Here is a 23,079-nt window from a genome sequence, read left to right as displayed (position 1 = left end):
AAAGGCAAACCAAACTTTTCAAAATGCTGAATGTTCTCTAAAACTTTCTTGAAGACAAGGGGAAATGCAGTAATTTGCCTTCTTTCAACACAGAGCAAGGGAAGTTAAATAGGCTGGCCTGTAAACATATTTATTCTAATTTTCTTTTCACACAGATCAGCTGGAATGGGAAATCTAGTCTTCTGGTCAAATGAAAGAAAATACACTTCCAGTAGTATATTTAAACAATGTTTAATTGAAAAAATGAGAAAAATTAATAGGTAATAAAGTGTCTTGGGGAGGTGCAATAACCTAGATTTTTGATTGAAGAATTTGTACTTTTGGAACCAAAACTTTTGGAATCATACTCTGTAGACAAACTGCTGTGCTGTTGGAACAAATCATACAACACCAAAAGGAGAGAACAAAAAATTGAATTGCAGATGATATAGACCTGTGTTTAAATGCCTGCTGTCTCATGGCATTCTTTAAAATATACTTTGTCTGCTTTAAAATTTTCCAAGCAAGGTGGACTTCCATTACTACAAAATGCCAAAGCATTTTCTATGATACTATGCTTTATTATCCCTCTTTAATTGCATTTCAATTTCTCAAGTCACCTGATTTCATGCAACCCTAATTAGTTAGTCTACATCCATAACAGTTAATTATAATCTTCAAATATGTGTGATTTTTATCACATTAATTTTGTTGCACCCTGACACCTTTTAGTTAAGACTGGTTCAGATTGCTCTTTTCATCTATCTTGTCAGTCAGTCCCTCCAAACCTACCATGGTTATTTTTCTCTAAACTCCCTTCAGTTTGTCATTAACTTACTAACAGGCCAGCATTGAATGTGGTATACAAACCTGAAAGTGAATGTCAATACAATAGTTGCTAAAAGCTAGTATTTAATTTTCTTGAAGTTCTATAATGTTCAAGGAACTAATTGATATGTAATTATTATATAGCTTGGCTGTACTATACCCCGAGGGTTATTTCAAGTTCTGTAAATACTCCATAGCATCTAGGCAGGTTTTTGCATCAATTTCACATTTTTGGGAGATTTAACCTATTTTTTCCTCAGTGTTTTGGTAGACACTAAGATACAAATGCAAGGGCTATGCACAGTTCAGTATGGCACAGCAGCCACAAAAACATTAACATTATTTAAGCTATTCATATTGCTTAACCTTAAGAATCTAAATTCAGATATCTGAGACAGTGATTCAGAGAAGCCTTGTTTATATGCCTTGAATCATCCTGTGGAGCATTTGGAGATGTAGCTATCCTAAATGACAGGCATCCTAAGTAGCCTGAGTACTCTTTCCATAGAAAGTTCCTCTGTAATGCTTTCAGGCCCTGTGGTTTTCAGGTAGTTCCTACAAGCATCAATCTCGTCATCTTCTCTAAGTCCACTGATGTCTGTGGTACAAAAAATTTAGGCTGGCCTTCACTCTGACTCTTTGTCTGCTTAGTGTAAGATTTTAGAACATTTTAAGATTTTTGCATCAGCACTTACTCTGGGTTAGCCCTAGAGCAGAGGTATAGAAAGAAGGAAAAAACAAAGAACTCATAAATGTGTTTCAGCTGAAAAGCTGAAAGTGGCTTAAGCTGGACTCAGTGGTTTGAAAGAGAATTAAAATATTTCAGTCAATTAAAGTATTGTAATTCTGTGCTGCAATTTTCTCTCTGACAGCAATGGAGATTTGCTTGCCTACAAGTGAATTTATACAGGGTACTTTATGTTTTCTTAGGGAATCTGGGCAGCAAAGGCAAAGGCTGCCCTTCTGTTTGAACGTCTTTCATATGCTCTGTTCTGCTGGATTTCTGAAAGGAGGAGAGATTGCACCTCCTGTGCATGCTCTCCATGTCTGGGATAGTGCCTGGGACTGGCCAGGGACACAGTGACCAGGGGAAGTGTGGGGCATCTGGAAGAAAGCAGAGAAAAGGGTAGGGAACATGCTTGAAAACAGGAATTGACCTACTGTCAAGTCTCAGAGTTTAAAGAAAAACAATTTTTCTCTGGACTCGGAAATATCATATGCAAGTCATTCAACCCAAGGTGAACCTGAAATTTTGTCAAGTAGAAAGCAGGATGAGAGGAAAACCCCATCCTGCCAAGGGCACAGTGAGCAGAAAGATTTCTTGCCAACACTTAATTTAAAGTGTTGGTCAGCAGCACTGAGTTTTCACTTGTTAAAGACCCTTTTCTTTCTGCTTTATTATTTTTGTTTTCTGAGAAAGCATAACTTTAAAGACTAGGAGCCTACTGGAGGCTTTAGTAGGTTCATTTTATACACAAAAAAAGAAAGGTCTGAAGCCTGTGTTCCGCTCAAAACCTCACCACAGGCAAAATTTCAATCAATTTTCTCGGGCATAGCAATATCAAGGCTTCTACACCTCAGTGGCACCTTCCCCGAACAGTGCAGAAATCTCATCAGCTGGAGACTGAACACCTCCTGAATAGGTGCAGTCCTATGACAGCCACAAAGCATGAACTCGGATTGGTTGCAAGCTACTACCCCCCTAATGTCAAGCATGAGTGTGTAGTTCTCTGGCAATGGGCATCCTCTGCTCTGTCATCCCTATAACTTTTGTCCCTACTTCATGCACTGTGGAAATTTTGTATCTAGTTTAGCTGTGGATACCTGAATTAGCAGCGAGTTTGACTGAAGGTACAAACAGTACCTTCTGCTTGCGGCATTCTTCAACCTCCCAGTGAGCTGAGAAAATGTCCTTAGTATACTATGGTGTCCTGAGTATACTCAGGTGTGTTACGTCACCATGACACTGCTTGAAACCAGTGGTACCAAAATTGTGAATTGTGAACAAATTAAAAAACCTTGTGTGGGGTATTATGATTTCACTGTGAAGAATTATGGGACATAACTGACTAAATGCAAACCTTCTCTCAGCTGGTCCAGGCACCACCACTTGAAAGTGGAAGAGCGGTGAGCTAGTAATTGTTGTCAGTCACGGTGTATTGCTACAGAGAAGATCCTTGGTCTCTGTGGAAGAAAATCCATAAAATACATTACTAAATCTACCACTGGTTTGTGTATTGCTTTGTCAGAGCTTTCTTCAAGATCTATTACCTGCCAAGGCATTTAAAGCTGCTTTCACAGAAAAGGTGCAATGGCTTAGCAGACAGCGGCAGGAGCTAATGACTAAACATTAGAACCAAATAAATGAGAATCTGTGGGGTTTGGCTCAGAGACCTGCAGAATCATGGCCTCATGGCATTAAGATTCATCCTACCTGTCTGAACTTTTAAAATACCTTTAAAACCTGGAGAGTGGCAGGTTTCTACCATGTGACCTCAAGAGCTACATGGTCATATAAGGATATGACTACCAAAAAAGCTGATTGTCTCGGTTTGAAAGACAGGTGTCTGCTAAGGAAGGCAGAAGCCTCCCTTGGAGTGGCAGATATAACCCCTTTCCCTCTGAGTTATTATAATTTCGAAATCAAGGGTCTTTAGGCAAAGATGTGGGAAATAGGAATAGCAGTTCTTTACTATATATATATAGATATATATATAACTAGTCAAACAAAACAACAACAACTATGACAGTAACAGCAAACACAAACCCAGTCCCAGCCGTCTCGGGTATAGGCTATTTCCCCTCGGGTGCAGTTCCGCTCGCAGCCGGCAGGGGCGCTGGCGGCTCCCGGTGAGCAGGGCAGGTGCGATGGTTCCCCCGCGGCTGCAGGGGGTGCTCCGGAGCGAGCTCAGGGAACACGCGGCTGCTCTGGTGCCCTGGGATCCCGGGGAAGGATGGAACAAAGGAGCTCCACAAACCGGTGGGCAGCTGGTCCCGGGTTCCCGGAAACAGCAGGCTGGACTAGTAGGCTGGAGCGGCAGGCACAAACACAAATCCCGGGTGGCAGACGAGATGTATCCAAAAGGGGAACCCCCCGGGGCTCCAGGCAGGCAGGGTGAGCACGGCTACAGCGTAACGAAGGCTCGAAGCAGCAGCGGGGCAGGGCGGCCGCAGCCCAGGCTCCAGCAGGGCAGGGAAAGCAGCTTTGGGATCCCCGGTGTTGTTTCCAGCAGAAAGGAAAGATGCCGAAAACGGGAACCAGCAGCTCCTTTCTCTGCACCTTCTCCCTCCAGACGCTGAGAGCGAACTGAACTGCCCGCCAGGTGAGAACAAAAGCCTGGACGGGCCCTTTTGTCTTTCTTAAGTATGGCTATCTCCTCTCAAGTATGGCCATTTATCTCCTAGCAACATGCTATGGGAAAAAATTCCTTTAACAGAAAAAAACTAGGACTAAACTAAAACCCCAACACTGATGTAGGCTATGCTTTCCAGAAACTTCACAAGTTAATGAGAGTCCCTAGAAACTAATGCTAACGATTAGGAGACATTAAGTGAGTGACCTTGGAATTATCTGTTCGTTCCAGCTGGTGTCAAGAAGAATTGTAACAACAGTATTTTGCTCAAGGCAGTAAAAAAAATAGATTTTCCTAAATACAATAATGTACAATTTACAAAATGAACCTAGTAAAATCTAAGCAACACATTGTTTGCATCTATTTTATTTTATTTATTCAAAGGTGAGTTAAAAGAAATAGAGAACCATTTATATGAACAAATAATACTTTTATAAAGTTCTGGTACTTACTTAAGGTTTATGTAAACTTCAGTTGGTTACAGAAGTTGTAAGGCTTGTACAAGAAGGCTTGTATCAATGAGAAAAGAAGTTACTTGTTATGATGCTATAGGCAGTTTAAGCACATAAAAAGATAGGATCTGTATTGCCGCAGTCAATATTACCGTGTCCTGCAGCCGTAGGGAGGAGGAGAGAAGATCCAGCAGGCAGGAATTGTGTAGCAAGATTGATTTATTTAATTATTTTACAAACCCTTTTATAGACTTTTTCTTCATAGTCTAATTGGACAAAGGATCAGCCACCCCTTGGGGGTGATTGGCTAAAATCCTAAAACATCCATTGTCAAAATATTTTTCTACTGTACCATAAACATAGTTCTACAAGGTTGCAGGTGTTCTTAGTTTACAGAATTTCTGCTATTATCTTTCATGAGAGAGAAAATTATCCCACAATTTAGAAGAAGCAGGAAAATTCCTTGCTAACAGCATTTTTGTATCCACAGATCTGTTATTAGCATTGAGGAATTTGGAATGCCAGTATGATATAAGTGTATGTACTTTATTAGACTTTAGAAAAATTTCGTTCCTATTATTTTAAAAAGGGCTTTTGCTGTCTTAACATAGTGTTCAAATACTAAGAGTTTGGCGCTCTGGGGAAAGGCTGGGGCTGGATACAGGACTGGCCACTGCTAAATGACATCATTGGTGCTGCTGGGCTGATGTGCTGACATGAAAAACCCCTCCCACTCTGGGATGAGATCGTGGCAGGAGCCAGTGACAAACCCACATGGTATACTATGGCATTTTCCTATGCTCAAACAGTATCTGCAGCTCGAGAACATTATCAGCCAATTGTGCTGTACTCTGACCTATGGACAGGTTTCAGAATCAGTTCCTGTTTGATCTTGCGCCTTCCTCAAGTCTTAAATCTGCTCCTTTGTTGTCAGGTTTTTTTGTTTTGTGGCAGTAGCTCCTAATGGTGAGGTCATGGCCATAAAGTGATCTTTGAAAATGTTTTGTGAGGGGTTTGCGTATAAAAGTTGATAATCTTTGATAACATAAAAGTGTGTGAAATTTCTATTTGCAAAAATAGACTGTGAAGGGTAAGCAGCTGTGTGATTTGAGATCCCAGAATATTGGCATTTTTTATAAAATAGATGATTCTTGAAGGAGGCCATTTTCAAATATAGCATTCTAGCAAATTTACATACAGAAAAATATTTATATGTTGGTTTCTCTATTGATGACACTGACACTGATAGATTTTTCTAGATGTCATGACCTGGTGACAATTTGGGGTGGGGGGTGGGGGGGGGGGGCATAGTGCAGAGCAAATAATATCTTTATTTCAAACTGCAAAGGATCCCAAGATGGAGCTTGCAGTAATTCTAGGGAATAAGATTCACTGGACTAATTATCCGATAAAATGCTTCTAGGTAACAAAGATTTCTGAAGATCTTTCTTTAAGACAGTCTAGGACACACATGCTGTGGAGTGCACAAAAAAAATTACTTTTATTCAATCTTTTCTGTATAGCAGAACAATAATTTCTACTTCCTTCCATTCACCGTCCATTTTGATCCAGTTTTTGTTTGAAATTTATCTTTATTGAATCCAAGAAAGCAAAATCAAATTGTCAACACAGTCAATAATTTATTCACGTTCCCCCATGATCTCCAACTGCAGCAGGATTTTTTTATGGTCCTTTTTTTCCCAGAAATGACTTCATAAAATCTGTTTAGTTCATGCCTTCTGGTCAGATTTGATGAGTTCAATAACAGCACTGGCAGACGTCACTTTGACTGTTCAAGGCCTCTTTTCATTGGCACTATCATACTCTGATGGGCATCATCATGATATCTATTAACAAGGGAACACTTTTTGAATGTGCTTTTGATAAATTGCCTGGTAAAAGAGAGAAGGGACTGAGGAACTTTTATGTTACATCCTGTCTTCAGTGTGCCACAGCCCTGATGCCACATGCTATAAGAATCAGATACCCAGATTCCCACCTATTGAAAATCACCACACCTTGTTTATTTTATAAGTTCAATACATTTTCCCGTTTTCATATATTTCTCAACAGACCATCTTGGATTTATTAAGCTCCTCTGTTTATTTAGCAACCAGAGCTTGTACTATGAACTTTAATCACTGAACAGAAAATGGGCAGTGTTCCCAGTTACAGGGATTGATGAAAGGAAACTGCTTCATCTGAAAAATCTTGTTAGACAACTAGGCCAGTGCTGCCATGGGGTGCACCAGTTTCATCATGAAGTACTTTTCTTCCTTTCATCTGCTGGAAATTCCCTACAATGTTCTAGAAAAGCTTTGTGCTCTAGAAAATTTTTCATCTTACAAGTCCAGATGAAGAGTTTTCTTCAGGAGCATAAAATGTGTGGTTTTGAATACTCGCTGGGATAGAGGGACTGTCAGTTCACCTGAATGCAGGTTTGGGATTTTAGCAATTCCTGAACTGTAGTCCCTGTGCTAAGTAAGGCTTTTCCTCTGATCTGAAAGACATCATTTGGCTTTTCTGACTCACTCTCTCCTCTGTAATTAGTGACTGGGTAGAACCCTGAAGCTTTACATATATGTAGGTTTCATGGGCAGTTACTGAAAAAATATTACAAGTCCGTGATTTCCGTGGATTTTTTATGCTAGTCTGGTTTCTTTCAGCTGATGCAGAACATAGCCAGCTGGACAAGGCCCTTCTATAGCATTTTATGAGAGAATAAAATCAGAAATATATTCTGTAAACTTCTGAATTGCACAAGAGTTGACGTACAGAGAGGTGGATTGCCCTGCAGAAATGACAGTAAACATAATATGCAAACTATAAATGGCATCCAGATGTCTAGGATGGTAAGACAAGACATCTACTTCCTCTAAACTGATCTTGTACTCTTTCTTTCATGTTTTAAACAAAAACATTAAGAAGTCCTATTCAGAGGGTGTTTGGCATGGAAAGGATTAGTACTTACATAGCTGATTTGCTATATTAACTTAGTATCTGCTTTGTAGAGGATTAAATACTCAGCATATACTTGCTAAAATACTTTTCAAATAGAAATTTAGTTAGATTTTTTAAAAAACATCTAATTAACTTACAACAAACTTCTGTTCTTCCGCATGGTCTTTTATGTCTGTTTTTGAGCAAAAGAAAAAGGACATGCAGGTAAGTAGAGTCAGAAAAAATAAGAAGAATGAAAAATACAGGAAAAAAATTAATGTAAGATGAAAAAAATATTGCTACAACCCCATAGTTTAGTAAGTGCCTCAAAAGCAGCAGTAAAGGGATTCAAATAATTAGGTTGAGGGGTTCTTTTTTTGAGTAAAAAGTGTGTGCCTCTGGGAAATGTGCAGAATTTAACTTCTTGCATAACCTATACAGATAACTGTTAGTTGATGTTGTTTTGCAGATAAGGGCATAAGCCAAGTGTGAGGGTTTGCCTGGCAGCATTGTGGCTGGCTTTGCTTTGCAGAAAGCCAGGAAAGTAGGTTACCAGGAAGCATCCCTTGGCCTGGCTGTGAAGCAGTGCTTGGATGTGTGCTTTGAACTGTAGCAAAACACTTCATCTGTTCTATCACTGCTCCCCTTCTCATGATAGAAACACTTCAGTGAAAGATGGTATTCTCCAGGCAATAGATGAGGATGATTAAAAACTTAACCAGAAATGAGAATGAGTCATTTAAAAGGACTTTTATTGTCTATCTGGTAAAGTATCATGAGCATTTCCCTCTCACAGAGCAAGGCATAAGATGATTGAATTATTTATATTGAAAAAATAATTTCCTCTCAAGGAGTTAGAGGAACCAAGCAATTGTTGCCAGTGCAGTTTTCCCATTAACTAATGTTAAAGTTTATTGTGCCGTTTTTGGTCTGCTTAGATGGTTAAGAGCAGTTGAAGGATTAATTATTGAAAATGTAAAGTCGAAAAAACTCTGCTGAACTTAGTTTGTTGATGAAATAGTAATTTATTTTCCTTGAATCCCACAGGGTCTTTTTCTTTTACTTTTTCTTTTTTTTTAGAAGCTCTTTGTTTCTCACTTTACCTTTTCCATTAAACTTGTGCTCTGGTTGTATTTTTTTTGCTTAATACTAAGGGATTATTTGTCAGCTCTTTTACCTTTTGAAGTTGTTTCTGTATATTAAGCTCAAGATTTGTAATTACCTACTGAGAGTTACAAACTGGAAAGACATGAGGCAAGTGTGGCTGAGGTACCAGTTTTCTTCTTTCAGGATCTATATACTGATCTTGGAAAGTATCTGGGAAAGAGTCGTGTGGTCAAAAGCAATAGGTTTTGGTGAAGTATTTAAATTTCTTCAATAAGATACTCGAAAATATTGCTGTTAGTCTGAACTGCTTTCTGTATTTTGCTGTGCAGATTATAGGACTAGTGCTAGAATGAAAGAGAACTTTTGCTGTATATTTTTTATTCCATGTAAAGATTTGGTTTGAATGTGACATATGGTGAAGTGGTGCTATGGAAGTGTCTGAATCATTAATTTCTAGCTTCTGTGCTGTGTCCTTTAAAAAAAAATCAATGTGCACCTATCTTCTATTTTCTCTTTTTGAAGCCCCACAACTCAGCAGTCCTGCCTTCCTAATGTCACTTATCACCCATGATATGTTTTTAATACACAGGGAGGAACATGCTTATGTGGAGAAGTGCTGGAAAGATGTCAAAGTGGGGGACTTTGTGCAGCTGCAGTGTAATGAGATCATCCCAGCAGATATCCTGCTGCTCTACTCCTCTGATCAGAACGGGATCTGCCACTTGGAAACTGCCAACCTCGATGGGGAGACAAACCTCAAACAGCGCCAGGTTGTGATGGGCTTCAGCAGCCAGGTGAGTCTGAAAATGCAGCCCATGGGCACATTTTCTCCAGCTGTGGCCATTGTGCCACAGCAAAGCCACTACACTGAGGGATTTATTTTTGCATGGGAATTGGAAGAAAGCTCATGGTTCCCTGCCAAAGCATCCGTGGGTTTCCTTATGGATTCTGTCTCCTTTGTGGCTGACACACCACACTCACTTCATAGGCAGGTGGAGATGTGGTAGCTCAACTGGGAGCTGCTTAAGGCACACGGGGTTGGAAAAATTTTAAGAATGGAATCCTGTGTAGGAGTAGATTGAGCAGTTTAATAGGACCTCAAGGTAAATTAATTTTTTTTTTTAAGTTAATATGTTTGACATCAGTTTGTGATTCAGTTTGAATGCTTAAGATCACCTTTTTTTTTCATAGACAGTATCATTTCCTTTTTACACTTTAGTGCTTTATTCACATGGCCCATGTTGGATAAACCTGAAGTAAAGTAGAAAATATGACTTTGGGAGAGTTTTTACATTTTCAAGTATCTTTAAAAACACAGCAGGGCAGTTTTTCAAATAACCCAGAACAAGTTTAAGGAGTGGTAGCATGTGAGGAGGAAAAATTTCTTTCATTGGAATCAGTCCAGCAGACAGGAAATAAAATCTCACAGGTAATTCTAGGAATTAAATTAATTTATTTAGCAATTAGTACCAGTGACATTAGGAAGACTTTTGGGGTTACTGGTGTGTGGAACACAGTTGCCAGGGAGGAACCAGACTTATTAAATAAAAGCACACCATTTCCATGGCCAGTTGGGATCAGGTGCTGTACTCCAGTGTTATTTGCTCATTGTTCAAATGGAAATCACTTTGCAAAGACAGTTAAGGGCTTTCTCATATTGTGGATGCTATGGCACATAGCACAGGCCTTTTCCAGTGCCTTCCAGTGATGATTAGGGAGAGGGTTTGTTCCTGAGAAACACCGGAAATTTTTAATATGTAGCTATTTAGCAGAAAAACAGTAAACTGGCTACTTAACATTTTTTTAAATGCTGCATTTTTGTCATGTAGTCCTCCTTTACATGTTAGGTTTTCTATTTTTGCTTTTAGCGGAGAACAGGGTGCTCTACCATTACACAAAATGCAAACTTTTGCCTCAGTTGTTCGTAATATGAGGAAGTCTTCCTTCACATCAGAAAATACCCACGTGCTAAATTATGCCCCAGACTGCCTATTCATGGTAATTTTCTTTAGACTTTGAGCTGTTATTGAGATAAACTGTATGCCTGGGAGTGTCCATACTTAAGAACTCCTGTTATATTAGCAGAGTGGAATGCAGTTCTGGCCATGGTGAGAGCCACTGTTTGGGAAGGTCAGAGCTGATACAGCCACCTGTATCACCCTGTTATTGTAGTGTGTTTGTGTAAACAGTGCATTGGATAAAAAACCCCAGCTTATGAAATATCACACATGCAGGTTTTAGTGTGCCAAATTCTTCCTTGTTCTTTGAGCTTTGCTTAGTCCCGTGATTCATGAACTGCATAAAACCCCCTCAGATATGTCTGTCTATAAAGTGACTCTTTAAACAGGGAGGAAATACATATGAACTGAGGCTAGTTCTTCAGTTTATGATGCAAGAAAGGTGGAGAGCGACTATTTACAAGAGCATGGAGGGACAGGACAAGGGGGAATGGTTTCAAACTGACAGAGAGTAGGTTTAGATGAGATATTAGGAAGAAATTCTTCCCTTTGAGGGGGGTGAAGCCCTGATGCAGGTTGCCCAGAGAAGTTTTGGGGGCCCCATTCCTGGACGTGTCTAAGGCCTGGTTAAATGGAGCTTGGAACAACCTGGTCTAGTGGAAGGTGTCCCTGCCCATAGGAGGGATTGTAACAAGATGACCTTTAAGGTCCCTTCCGACCCAAACCATTCTCTGATTCTGCTTAGGAATATTGAATACAACTATCTGTAAAAGACAGAGAAAGGATTATTATTTTTTTCCTTTTATGACATTTTTAATTTGGATTTTCAAACATAAAATTCTTGTCATCAAAAGAGAAAAAATTAGAGAGAAGAATCATTCTTCCATACCCCTGTCTATCTAGAAGCCTACTACTTTTCTTTCTTAGCAATGAACATTCCAGGTGACTTTTGTATCTTCCTGTTCTCCTGTCGTACAAATACTTCTAGCAAAACCAAGTATGAACTGATTTTTCTGTTAGGTTCACTGAGTTGAACAAGATTCAGCAGAGGTGAAAATTCTCTCTTAACAGACATTCTAAAAATACTCAGCCACAAGGATCAGAAGGTATACAAAATGCCCTTATATTCCTGAAGCTTGTATATTTCCTCCAACAATTTTTTATCTATGCTCTACTTTTTTGTACTTATGTATATGTATATAGTATAAAAAAAAAAGAATATATGTATCGTTTACCAAAAAAAAGAACAAGAGAGAGAAAATAATGTAAACATTAAAGCACAGTGCTTGCTGTAGAAAAAGGTAGGGAGGCCCAGCAGCAGACTTTATTTCCAGCTTTCCTAACAGAGGATTTTGTATTAAGTGAGCTTCAGTTCTTTTAAAAATTCTGTGGCACAGCAATAATTATCATCTTTCACATTTCTCACATCCCATTTTTATTACATTTTCTTAATCAAAAATCAAAGTTCTGTGTATTTTCCAGTTAAGACTAAATCACCACTTATGGCAGTCAAGTACCTCTCATGCTGACTGCTTTCTGGACTGCTTCAGGTAGTCCAAGCCCCAAGCCATTTCCCTGAACACTGGGGAACTCAAGTAAAATCATGCTCAACTCCAAACTGTGTATGAGTGAGCCATTAGCCTGAAAAGCTTTGTCTCATTTTGTCTCTCCCAGCAGTGTGAGCTTATTCTTCTGCCTACCCCCTTCTGGATTTGTTCGTTCATTTTAGTGTTGGGTGGTGGGGGTTTTATGCTTAGTCTTGCTTTTCATTTTATTTGATTATGATACATTCATTCAAATGTGTGGCCTCTTTACGATTATACCATCCTGGCCAGTAACATAAGTCTTCTAGCATAATCAAAAATCCTGCTAAGTCCTGAAATTCTTTACATTTGAGCTTGCTCTTGGTTGACTACTGTTTTTCTAAGTAATCTGAACATTTCATAGAATCATAGAATCCCAGAATGGTTTGGGTTGGAAGGAGCCTTAAAATTCATTTTGTTCTAACCCCCAGCCATAGGCAGAAACACCTTCCACTAGATCAGGTTGCCCAGAGCCCTGCCCAGCCTGGCCTTGAACACTTCCAGCCAGTTGTTATTCCAAGAGGGGAAAATACTCAGCCCTTCTGAAGCTTTGCTTCAGGCTGAATGAGCAAAAATGACTTTGTCTCTCCTTCTAGGGCAAGTGCTCCACGCCCTGGTGGTCTAAATTAAGCTTCTCTTAGTGTTTAGCATTTCAAGTACTTATTGGATTTGTCAATCTCACTGTGTTTTCTCTTGCAGGATACTGTGTTTGAACCCCAATTTTTCCAAAACACCATCATCTTTGAAATGCCAAACAATGATCTCAATAAATTCAAAGGTTACATGTAAGTACTTGTTATCCATAAATACCTTTTGGATCTGTACTTTGATATTACTCTTGGAGGAATTGGATGGAAGGAACATATTTTGAGGAAATTGATGGTCACTATTATCTATTCCCAGATTCAGAAGTCAACATAAGATGTAGACTTGGACTCTATTTCATGGCAAGGTAGAACCAAGGCTTGGCATTGTATTTGCAGTTGTTTCATACAAATTATTTTCACGAAGCTCCAGCTCTCTTCAAAACTTAGACATAAGCTCATTTACTTTTGACCTGATAGTTAGACTAAGCTAGATTTTAGATAAATCCTTCTAATTGTTTAAAGGTATCCAGCTGCATGGCTCTAGTTTCTTCACATTTACAGCCACGGGGAAAAGGTGCTGTCCTGGTTTGAGACAAAATTCGGAAGAACGTCCAAAATGAACACCCTCTGATAGAAGGCAGGTTACAGCCATCCCTCCCCCACCAGGTTCGGGAAGAAATTCCTCCTAGGAAAAGTGAAAAAAACTATTTATTTAACAAGTAAAGTGCACTCAGGCACAGGAAAAAAAATTGCTAAATAATAAAACCTCTCACCATGGAGAGAACATGGGTAGATTTCAGAGTCATTTGTGGGTGTGGCTTTCTCCTCTCCGGAGCTGGGGTTCAGCGTGGGCCCCTCCAGGCTGGTGTGTAGGGTCTCCCGGATGATGTTCTGGTGTTGCTGAACAGTCCAGAAGAGAAGAAGAAGAAACTAAAGTCCCAGGGCTCCATGCTTTAGCTAACAAACTAGCTAAAAAAATAGCTAAAAAACAAGAGAATGCCACTCTCTTCCCTGCTGCAGAGAGCTGTGAGCTGGGAAAAGCAGGAAGGTGCTTTCCTCTGCTCTGCAGCAGCCAGGAATGCAGGGGCATGTATATCTGTGTCCTTGAACACAAAGCCGCTCTTTTTTTTTTCCCCTCCCTTTCTCTAGGACCCAGCTTAAAGACACAGAAAGGCATAGGATTCATGTCTGGCAAAGGGCAGATGACAGGGAATACAGTATCATACAGTAACCCCAGGACAGGTGTCCAAGATCTAATAAACAATCCAGATTTTCTTCCTATTAGGAAGGTAGAAAAAGCAAATATGCATCCAAAATACTTTTGAACCAATGCATTAGACTAGTATAAAAAAGTAGGGTGGGTTTCTTTTTTGTCTTTCTTCATTAAATAATTTTGGCACAGGCATAACAGGAAATTCATCAGATTTAACCCTATCCATGAATTATAAGGTAAATTTCTATGTCATGGCTCATGTCCTAAAATTCTCTTACCCTCCAATACAGAGCAGCCTGTCCCAAGGCCCTCTTCAGAGTGGTCATCAGTCCATGCTGATTCCCACACAACAGCAGAGAATTGTCCAAAATACCTACTGTCCCAGACCAAATGCATGTCCCATTATTATGCAAATAATTTAACTGCATGAATGTGCCAGAATACTCATCCATGCCCCAGCTTTGCTAAGTTTACCAATAGATAAACTAGGAGTTAATGACTCTGCAAGAAACTGTGAGAGTGTTGTATCTGGAAGAGCTGCCAAATGGCTGGATCTCTGACGGAGTAAACCAAAGAGTTCTCTCCCATTAGCACAGGACCATGTCTAATCTGGTTTTGAGGTTGTGCCCTGTAAGAATGGTGCCTCTAATAGCAATGCCATTTCTCCTTTGCTGCAACATCTTACAAGGGGAAAAGAGGTCAAGTTTGTATTGATTGCTGACTGTGGTTGTTGGCTTCAGGGTATAATCTAAATTGAAGCTATCCTTCCAATTAGCCTGCTGTAATACAGCAAAGAGCACTGAGATTATAGAAATGTAGGAGATATGTCACCAGAAAACACACACAAATACACACCCTTAGGACCCAGGACTGACTTCAAAATATTCAACTTTCAACTGAAAGTTTGTGACAGAAATCTCTTTGGTGAATGCCTATGATCTCACCTGCTTGATGGAACACTTAGAATTAGCTGCCCTTCTCTTCCCACTTCAGGGATAGAAGAACTAATTTTCTGGGGAAAATTACTTGCTAAGAGTTAGTGGAGTTTTTGTCTTTGGTCTGCTGAGATTTGAGTTATTTTGTAAACACAAATTACTTGGAGCAGGCTACCTTTTTCTCCAAGAACCCTTAATAACTTATTAAGGCTCTACTGCCTTGCTATAAAATGTCAGGATTACTCTCTGCTAAAAATGATAGGAGATAACTTAGTGACATCCATCTCACATGTTGAATCACAGAAAATTCTGTTCAAGGGGATGCAAGAAGGCTTCTATTAAATGAGTTCCCCATGGCTGAATTTAGATTCCAAGAAAAACAGATTTCTGGCAGTATGTTTTTACAATTCCACCATCTGTAGATTGTCGGCACCTGCAACTTTTCCCTTGTCTAGTTCAAGTCAAGTAATCATGTGCAGCTGCACTTAGACATAGGACTGTACTTAGCCCTGATATAACACCTAGCCTTGCCCTTCATTTGAGAGTTGTGACTGTTTACTGGTAAATGAAATGCAAAATATCAAATAGAAAGTAGAGAGAGATGATTATTCTAGGAAAAAAACTCTTTTCCCACCCTGACGTTTACATAAAAAAACAAGACAAAGTATCTGAAGTGGAAGCTCTCAGCTTTGGTAAAGATCTCAGGAGGAACCTACCAGTGTAAAATAAAAGCTGGGGTAGGGATAGGTGTGTGCCATTAATTTTCAGAGCCAAGTAACAAATTACCTGCCTGATGGAGCACTGACTTCATGGTTTTCATCAGTATGTTCTGCAAGCAGAAGGATCTGGTGAGTGATAGGGCATCCTTAGCCAGGATGAAAAGTCTTCTATCCAGGATGAGAATGAGGATGAGCTCCTCAGCCTAAAGACTGCTTGAGTGAACTGAGATTAACAAAGACCTTGGGTGGCTGACAGAGTGACAGAGGCTCTTGCAGGGTATAGATGTATTCGTCTGAACCTCTGCTCATCTTTCTAAAAAAAATTTGTCTGTAAGAAGTTGCAGAATTACTCGTTTTCTTTCATAAGATACTGAATCTGCCAGGTAAGTTTTCCAAGTGAAAGCCAAACTTGCTTTGTATTGGCATCATGACACACACTGTGCACGTGGTCTTTAGAAGAAAGACTTAGACTTCTCTGTAACTTTTTGCTGGAGTCTTCCTTGAAACTGAGGGAAATAAAAGCAAAATAGGGCCTTCAAAGTTGCTTGATTTCAGCTTGAAACAGACAAGCAGAAAAAATTTTTGTTTAACACTCCATTAGAACAGAAAAATTAATTGCTCTATTTGATTTTATTTCTTCTAGGGAGAAACCAAACCATGAACGGGTAGGTTTTAACATTGAAAACCTCTTGCTTCGTGGATGTACCATCAGAAATACTGAGGCTGCAGTAGGAATTGTTATATATGCAGGTAAGACATACTTTTTATTTAGGTTAACTGAGAATTTCCCTGTAAATATCCCTAAAGAAATAAGTATAGTCTAATATTGTAACGTAATTTGATATTTGTTTTAAAAACTAGTAGTGCACAAAAAAAAATACATAACTTTTTTTTAAGTAACTCATTCATCTCCAAAGCCAGCAAGTCTTGCACTGGGTCTTTGGCAAGTGACTGTATCCTTGTGCATGTCAAATATCTTATAAAAATATCCAGAGAAGTAAAAAATTGCTAAGGTGTATTTAACCCTCAGCTCTGTCTATACTAGTAATTCCATCTGTCATAAAATCTACACAGCTCCCCTAAGAGAGGTCTCACTGGCTCCTCAGGGTAGAAACTGGAGCTGCTGAAGAACTAATTAGAAAAAAAACCCAGTCATCTGTGGATTTAATTCATCCATTCAATCTGTGCCAGTGTCAGCACGCAGGAGGCAGTGAGGCAGCAGCTGGAGGTGACAGAAGAGGCAAGCAGCAGCACAGGTTTGTACTGACATAGACAGAGTGTGTCTGTGCAACCGTGAATTTCATGCAGGACACACATGGACAAAGAAAGATGGTGTTGATGCCCAGATCAAATGCAGCAGTGCCAGGTTCAGCAGTGGGTCAGTTCATCTGTTCCTCAGCATCTTTTACCTTTGGAGTGTTACCACTGCTTTTACTTAGTGAGCATGATTTATCATTGCCTTTGCAGCTGTGACCTCTTCTGTGTCTGATAGAGTATATCAGCTACCTTCTTATTTGTAGATTAAATAAAAGTCAATTCAAACACAACAATTAATCCCATTAGCTATTATTATCTTTCCAAAAGAGTTATATTAACTGTTTTATGTCTGATCAGCAGCAAGGGGTTCAGGGTTGAGCCACCTAAGAGAAAAGAGAAGTCAAATCTTTACAAGAGTCATTTAGCTGAGATTCATCTCCACAGCCCAGAACAATTTACCTGAAAACAGACTTGTTTATTTTACTACTACACTGAACTCTAAATGTCTGTAGCTCCCATATCTTACCAAGGTAGCTTTGCCTTTGTAGGTCTTTCATTGTGTGTCTCTCTTAACACGACATGCAAGGGTGGTGCCCACCAGACAGAGGAGGAGAGCCAGAGCCAAACTCAGCAACCTTTTTTTTCCAAAGTAGCTACTATATAAAAATCTCAGTAGGGATCATTCCCAATATAATAGGAGTAATTTACCTTCCCTTCTCCTGTTGCAGTTCCTAATTTTCTTCTGTTTAGCTCAGATTTCTCAGTATGTTCCCTTCACCACCAGCAGAGATCATAATGTGGATCTTCGTTTATGTTGCTTAAGCTGCCAGTAGCAAAGGTTGGAGTTTTAAAGTTATTCCCAAGACATGGTGGTTTTCATATGAGTAAGTCTTCAAATCAATTTCCACCTGAGTTCTTATTGTTAATGTCAGCATGAAAGTTTATTCTTTTTTTCCTAAAATTAGACTGGCTTCAGTCAGTATCACCTTCATTTCTAGGGTTCTTTGACATTGATTATACTCTGGCTTTTAATCATGGTCTGTGACCATTTCTGAACAATCAAGATCAGTCACATAATAAGATGGCACACTTTCCATTTTTGTAACTCTATTACTCCTCAAACTTTCTTTCCAATGGAAGCCTTTGTGAGGAGTACAGGCATCACTTAGTGAGATTGCTTGGTCTGTGCAGTTCTTACCTGACCCAAGGATTGTTACACTTTTCATGGCTACCCAAATTGTTCTACACAAAGCAACAGCATTAAAGCACAAAAATCTCATTACAGAGTGACAGCCAATGTAGTTTTCTCATTGTGGTTGGGACAGCAGTAAGAATTACATGCTTTTCAAATACTAAAGTACCAGAAAGAAGTTTTAGATGAGCCCATCAGCATCCAGAAATAGAGAGACAAGGTACCATTGGGGTGGTAGGTGAGGTGCTGTGTTTCACGGCATAGGAAGGTATGAGGATTAGAGGAGAACAAAGCAGTTTAATCCTCATATTTCTGATTTTCTGTTCCTTACAAGATGATAACTGTGTTACAGAAGTATCCTTTTCCTAACGGTAACCTAAAGTGGAAAGGAATGGTAGAACTGATATTTGGAAAGAAGCTCTTAACGATTTCTTCCTGAAATAAATTCATCAGCACTTCCTTGAGCATTTTCTGGGAGGGATTAGAGGGCTTTGTCTTGTTTTTTTTTTCAACACAAAGCATTCCATTCTGCCTGACACAAAAGAAAAGTGAGGAACAAGATTCACACAGCTGCTGGAGGAACAGAAATGCAAGCAGCAGTCCTGTCCCCTTCAGTGCACTTCAGTGGTTAGAGAATTTGTTCACCAAAGGGAAGGCTTAGGGTTTGTCCTCAGTTCTGCCTATATGGGAGTGAACATACATCTCCTGCTTCACAAGCTGTACACTGAATACCTGCCTAAGTGGAATGAGTGAGTTTGTACTTACATGTTGAGTTGGAAAGGCAGGGGCACTGGTAGTATAAACTGGTCCCACTGACACAGCTCCAGGTTGTGTAAATAATTACATATTCATTGGAATAGTAAACAAGGAGCCCCAGCTCTTGAGTGAATGTCCTGAACACCAGGCTGTAGAGTAATTTTCCCTGTAGTTCTGTTCTTAATTAACAACCTTTGATGTAAACCTGGAATGAATCCAGCGGGTGTGATTGAACTGCACCTAACTTCCAGATTTTGGGTTAAATCACTTCCCTAGAGAAAGCTAAAAGTTGTCTTGGAAAACAGTCCTTGTCACACACATCATGCACGTACATACAAAAACTAAATACAAGTCTGCAGTGTCTGTATTTTCAGGGAAAAGGGCTGTAGAAATAAACGTGAAAGATACCATTTAATACAGCAACAGATGATGTCCCAATATCCCAGTTGTGGAGCCACAGTTTAGATAATATTAATATAATTGAAAAAGTAATTTCTTTTTCTTGACTTTTTACAGCACATCTCTTTTTCCATTAGAGGTACAGCAGTTCAATTCTAATTCACTAAGTTTAAGGATTGGGGATTCTTTTATTTCTCGTCAGTTTTGTCAGTACTTTACAACCAAATAGTGAAAAGCTTAATATTAGCGTTTTTCCACTGACTTGTTGAATTTTCTTTCATATACAAAACGTATCTAGTGGCTTTTAAATACTTTTTAAAAACCAAACCAAAATACAAAATATTACATAAACGTGATGATATTCATTTGTGTTTTCAAGGTCATGAAACAAAGGCCATGCTAAATAACAGCGGTCCTCGTTATAAGCGCAGCAGAATAGAGCGACGGATGAATATGGATATTTTCTTATGTGTGGGACTCTTATTTGTGATGTGCCTTGTTGGAGCTATAGGTATGAAGCACTGACAAAAATCTTTCCTCTAAATGGTGATTGTTATGAATGAATGTCTTGGTTTGAAAGACAGGTGTCTGCTAAGGAAGGCAGGATCCCCCCTTGGAATGGCAGATGCAACCCTCCTTCCCTCTAGTTATTACAATTTTGAAATCAAGGATCTTTTAGGCAAAGATGTGGAAAATAGGAATAACAGTTCTTTACTATTATATGTCTATATGTGTTTAACCAGTCAAACAAACAACAGTAACTATGGCAGTAACAACAAACAATCACAAACCCAGTCCCAGCCTTCTCGGCTGTCGGGCCCTTTCCCCTTGGGTGCAGTTCTGCTCGCAGCCAGCAGGGGCGCTGGCGGCTCCCGGTGAGCAGGGCAGGTGTGATGGTTTCCCCGCAGCTGCAGGGGGCGCTCTGGAGTGAGCTCAGGGAGCACGCAGCACTGGTGGCCTGGGATCCCAGGAAGGGATGGAACAAAAAGCTTCACAAACCCCTGGGCAGCTGATCCCGGCGTCCGGCAGGCTGGAACAGCAGGCTGGAACGGCAGGGACGAACACAAATCCCGGGTGGCAGATGCGATGTATCCAAACGGGGAACCCCCCGGAGGTCTGGGCAGGCAGGGTGAGCACGGCTACAACGTAGCGAAGGCTCAAAGCAACGGCGGGCAGGGCAGCCACAGCCCGGCTCCCAGCGCGGCAGGGAAGGTGGGCTTTGGGATCCTGGGACTTCTCCAGCAGAAGGAAAAGCAGCTGAAGAAAGCAGCCTCCCTCTCTGTCCAAATGCCAGAGACCGACTGCCCACACACTCAGGTGAAACAAAAGAGTAGCCAGCTCCTTTGTTTTTAAGTATTCAGCCATTTGTTGCCCTAGCAACATGTATAGAGAAAATTTCTTTAACAGAAAAAAAAAAACACCAGGAGAGCTCCTAAAACCCCAACAATGAATTATGTGGGTTTAAATAAGTCACTGCCTTTTGTCCAGGCCTCTGGCAGCAGGCAGTCGCATTATTGAGGTGGTCAGCACCCCAAGACCCACTCTCATTTGCAAGTTCTTTAATAATGACTAATTCAGTCTATTATAGAATGAATTATTTATTAATAGACACAAAACTAACAGATGTCAGACTTAAAACAGACTATTACTACACAGGAATAAGACAAATGGGAATACTAGTAGTATACACGTGGGGTTAAAGGTACCATGAAATTTACAGCTAGCTAAGAAATAGTATAAGTTAGGATCCATTGTTTCTTACCACCAAATTGTTGAAGGGGCACACATCGAAATCCTTTCCCTCAATTTCCGGAAAAGTAACCACGGAACCTATGTCCAGACTTCTGGAAGAAACCTTCTCACATGTTCCCAAGGAGTGTGTAAGAGACTTCTGCCTCTGTGATAATTCATGAGGACTTTTATAGACAAAAGAACCATGTCTTTTGGTAACTGATGTTTATTTTCTTTTATCTCTTTCCACATCTGCTCTCATACAAAGATGTACACTCGGGGCTAGGGCTCAGACTCTCAGTTGCCTGGAGGTGCCTGGAGCCCTTGCTGGGCTCTCTGACCCCTTGCTGGGCTATTAATCTGGCCTGAGTTATCTCTTCCAAATGCCCCAGCCATGAGAGAGAGGGAGCCACAGTGATTAAAATCAATCTTGTAGACACGAGTGAAATCTAAAGCAGAATGCTCTTGGTGTCTTTAGACCATCCTTGTTGTTTCCAATGGATGAGTTAAAATGGCAGATCTGAGCAATTCAGATGAAGAAAACCCACTCATGGCTATAAATGTTTCAGATAAGATTCATCCCCACCATGGTATAATAAATGTAAAGCAAGAGAAAGCTGTTCTGTGATTACATTGTAGGAATCGATATTTGCCAGCTGAGATCTTCCTTTCTTCCTGAGCACTTCCTGAGGGGGTGTTTGTTCCTTGTGCATAAGAGAAAAAGTAAAATTATTTTGCTTTACTTTCATTTCAGTAGCGTCTTCCTCTAATATGTTTGGGAGTGATATTAGACAGAGACACACAATTTAGAACCTAGCTGCTCATAACTAATTCATTCAGTTTACATCCTCCATGGCTTCCTTCCTTCTCACAGCCCCTTTACATCAGGCTGTGAGATGGAATAATTGCTTATGTTGGAATAGCCTGCTTTTTTCTGGGGTCCTTGCAGGTGAACACGTGAATTTAGTAACTGGTGTTAACTGACTGGAGTTTACTGGATTGCTAATCACAAAAAGATCATCTTTGCTGTGTGTGCTGCTTGCCTTCTAGCTCTTATTATAATCTGTCCCAGGCAGGCCAGAATTGATAGAATCTCATAATTCTGAGCAAAGGACCAAATTTTAACTCCACTGACTTTTACATGGGGCAATGCTTTAAAGAGAAAACAGGAGCTCCCATGAGTCCATTTTTCTTTTAATTTGTTTTGTTTTAGTGATAACTTGCTTAGTGCTACTGCTCTGATTTAACGACAGTCAAATCAAGTTTTCCTGTGCCTGCCCTGGAGGTATGCTATGTGGCATACCAGTCAGTCATCCGTGTAATACCATGAGAAGTAAAGGCCATCCAAAACAAATAAACAATTGAACTGACTTAATCACTTCTTTCATTTTACTGCTTCATATTGCAGTGGGCCTTTTTGGCACCGTAAGGGGATTTCAGTTTGACAACTGAGCTCTGTGTGAGGGAGAGATTTTATTTTCCTTGTTCCCTGTCTGCTGTCATGTGGATTTAGAGACTTGTATTTGTCTGGTGTGTAGGGGCCCTTGAGTAATAAAATGCTTCAATTTAAGGTTTAAAGAATTCTCAGATGAAAAAATCAGCATTTAAAAAATAATTTATCTGCTCAGGTTAAAAAAAAATCAAGTGAAACATGTAGAACAGTAAAAAGTCCATTAGCTTTCATCCAACCAAAACGTCCAGAGGCTTTACCATGACTTCATGCTTTGCAGCCTTGTCTGAATGTAGGGTTCGAGGAAGAAGTATCACTGGTGGATCAGTTATCAGGACTGTTTTTGCACACTGTGATAAATTGGGGTAAGAAGTGGCTTGTAGAGCAGATTTCTCCTTATTCAGATGTGACTGTGGTCTGAAGCAGCCAGAGACCATTGCCAAAATAATTTCAATATTTTTGGCAGCATTTTAATAGGCATATGCTGCAAAATAACTGCTAGGTTCACTGGTGCTAATGAAAGTTTTATTGGAGCTGGATATGTGATGTGGACTGATAGAGGTTTTTGGCATCTGGACAAATGATGCAACGAGGGGAACCAAGTTGTTGCCTTAGCTCTGTAGGAAGTTTCTGATGCTGT

The 23,079-nt window shown here is 39.9% G+C and overlaps 1 protein-coding gene across 2 annotated transcripts in view; it reads left to right on the top strand.

The window, feature by feature from the left end:
• Positions 1 to 23,079, top strand: part of ATP10B (ATPase phospholipid transporting 10B (putative)) — a 61,257-nt gene that overhangs the window by 2,924 nt on the left and 35,254 nt on the right. For both annotated transcript variants that reach the window (XM_069029264.1, XM_069029263.1), the window contains exons 2-5: positions 9,249 to 9,453; positions 12,900 to 12,985; positions 16,298 to 16,404; positions 19,638 to 19,769. In XM_069029264.1, coding sequence (XP_068885365.1) covers positions 9,249 to 9,453; positions 12,900 to 12,985; positions 16,298 to 16,404; positions 19,638 to 19,769 — 530 coding nt within the window. The remainder of the gene's footprint in view (positions 1 to 9,248; positions 9,454 to 12,899; positions 12,986 to 16,297; positions 16,405 to 19,637; positions 19,770 to 23,079) is intronic.

Source organism: Aphelocoma coerulescens, chromosome 13 (genome assembly GCF_041296385.1).
Source record: "Aphelocoma coerulescens isolate FSJ_1873_10779 chromosome 13, UR_Acoe_1.0, whole genome shotgun sequence".
Taxonomy (NCBI): Eukaryota; Metazoa; Chordata; class Aves; order Passeriformes; family Corvidae; genus Aphelocoma; species Aphelocoma coerulescens.
The sequence above is the reverse complement of the archived record's forward strand: the minus strand, read 5'-3'. Positions and strand labels throughout refer to the sequence as shown.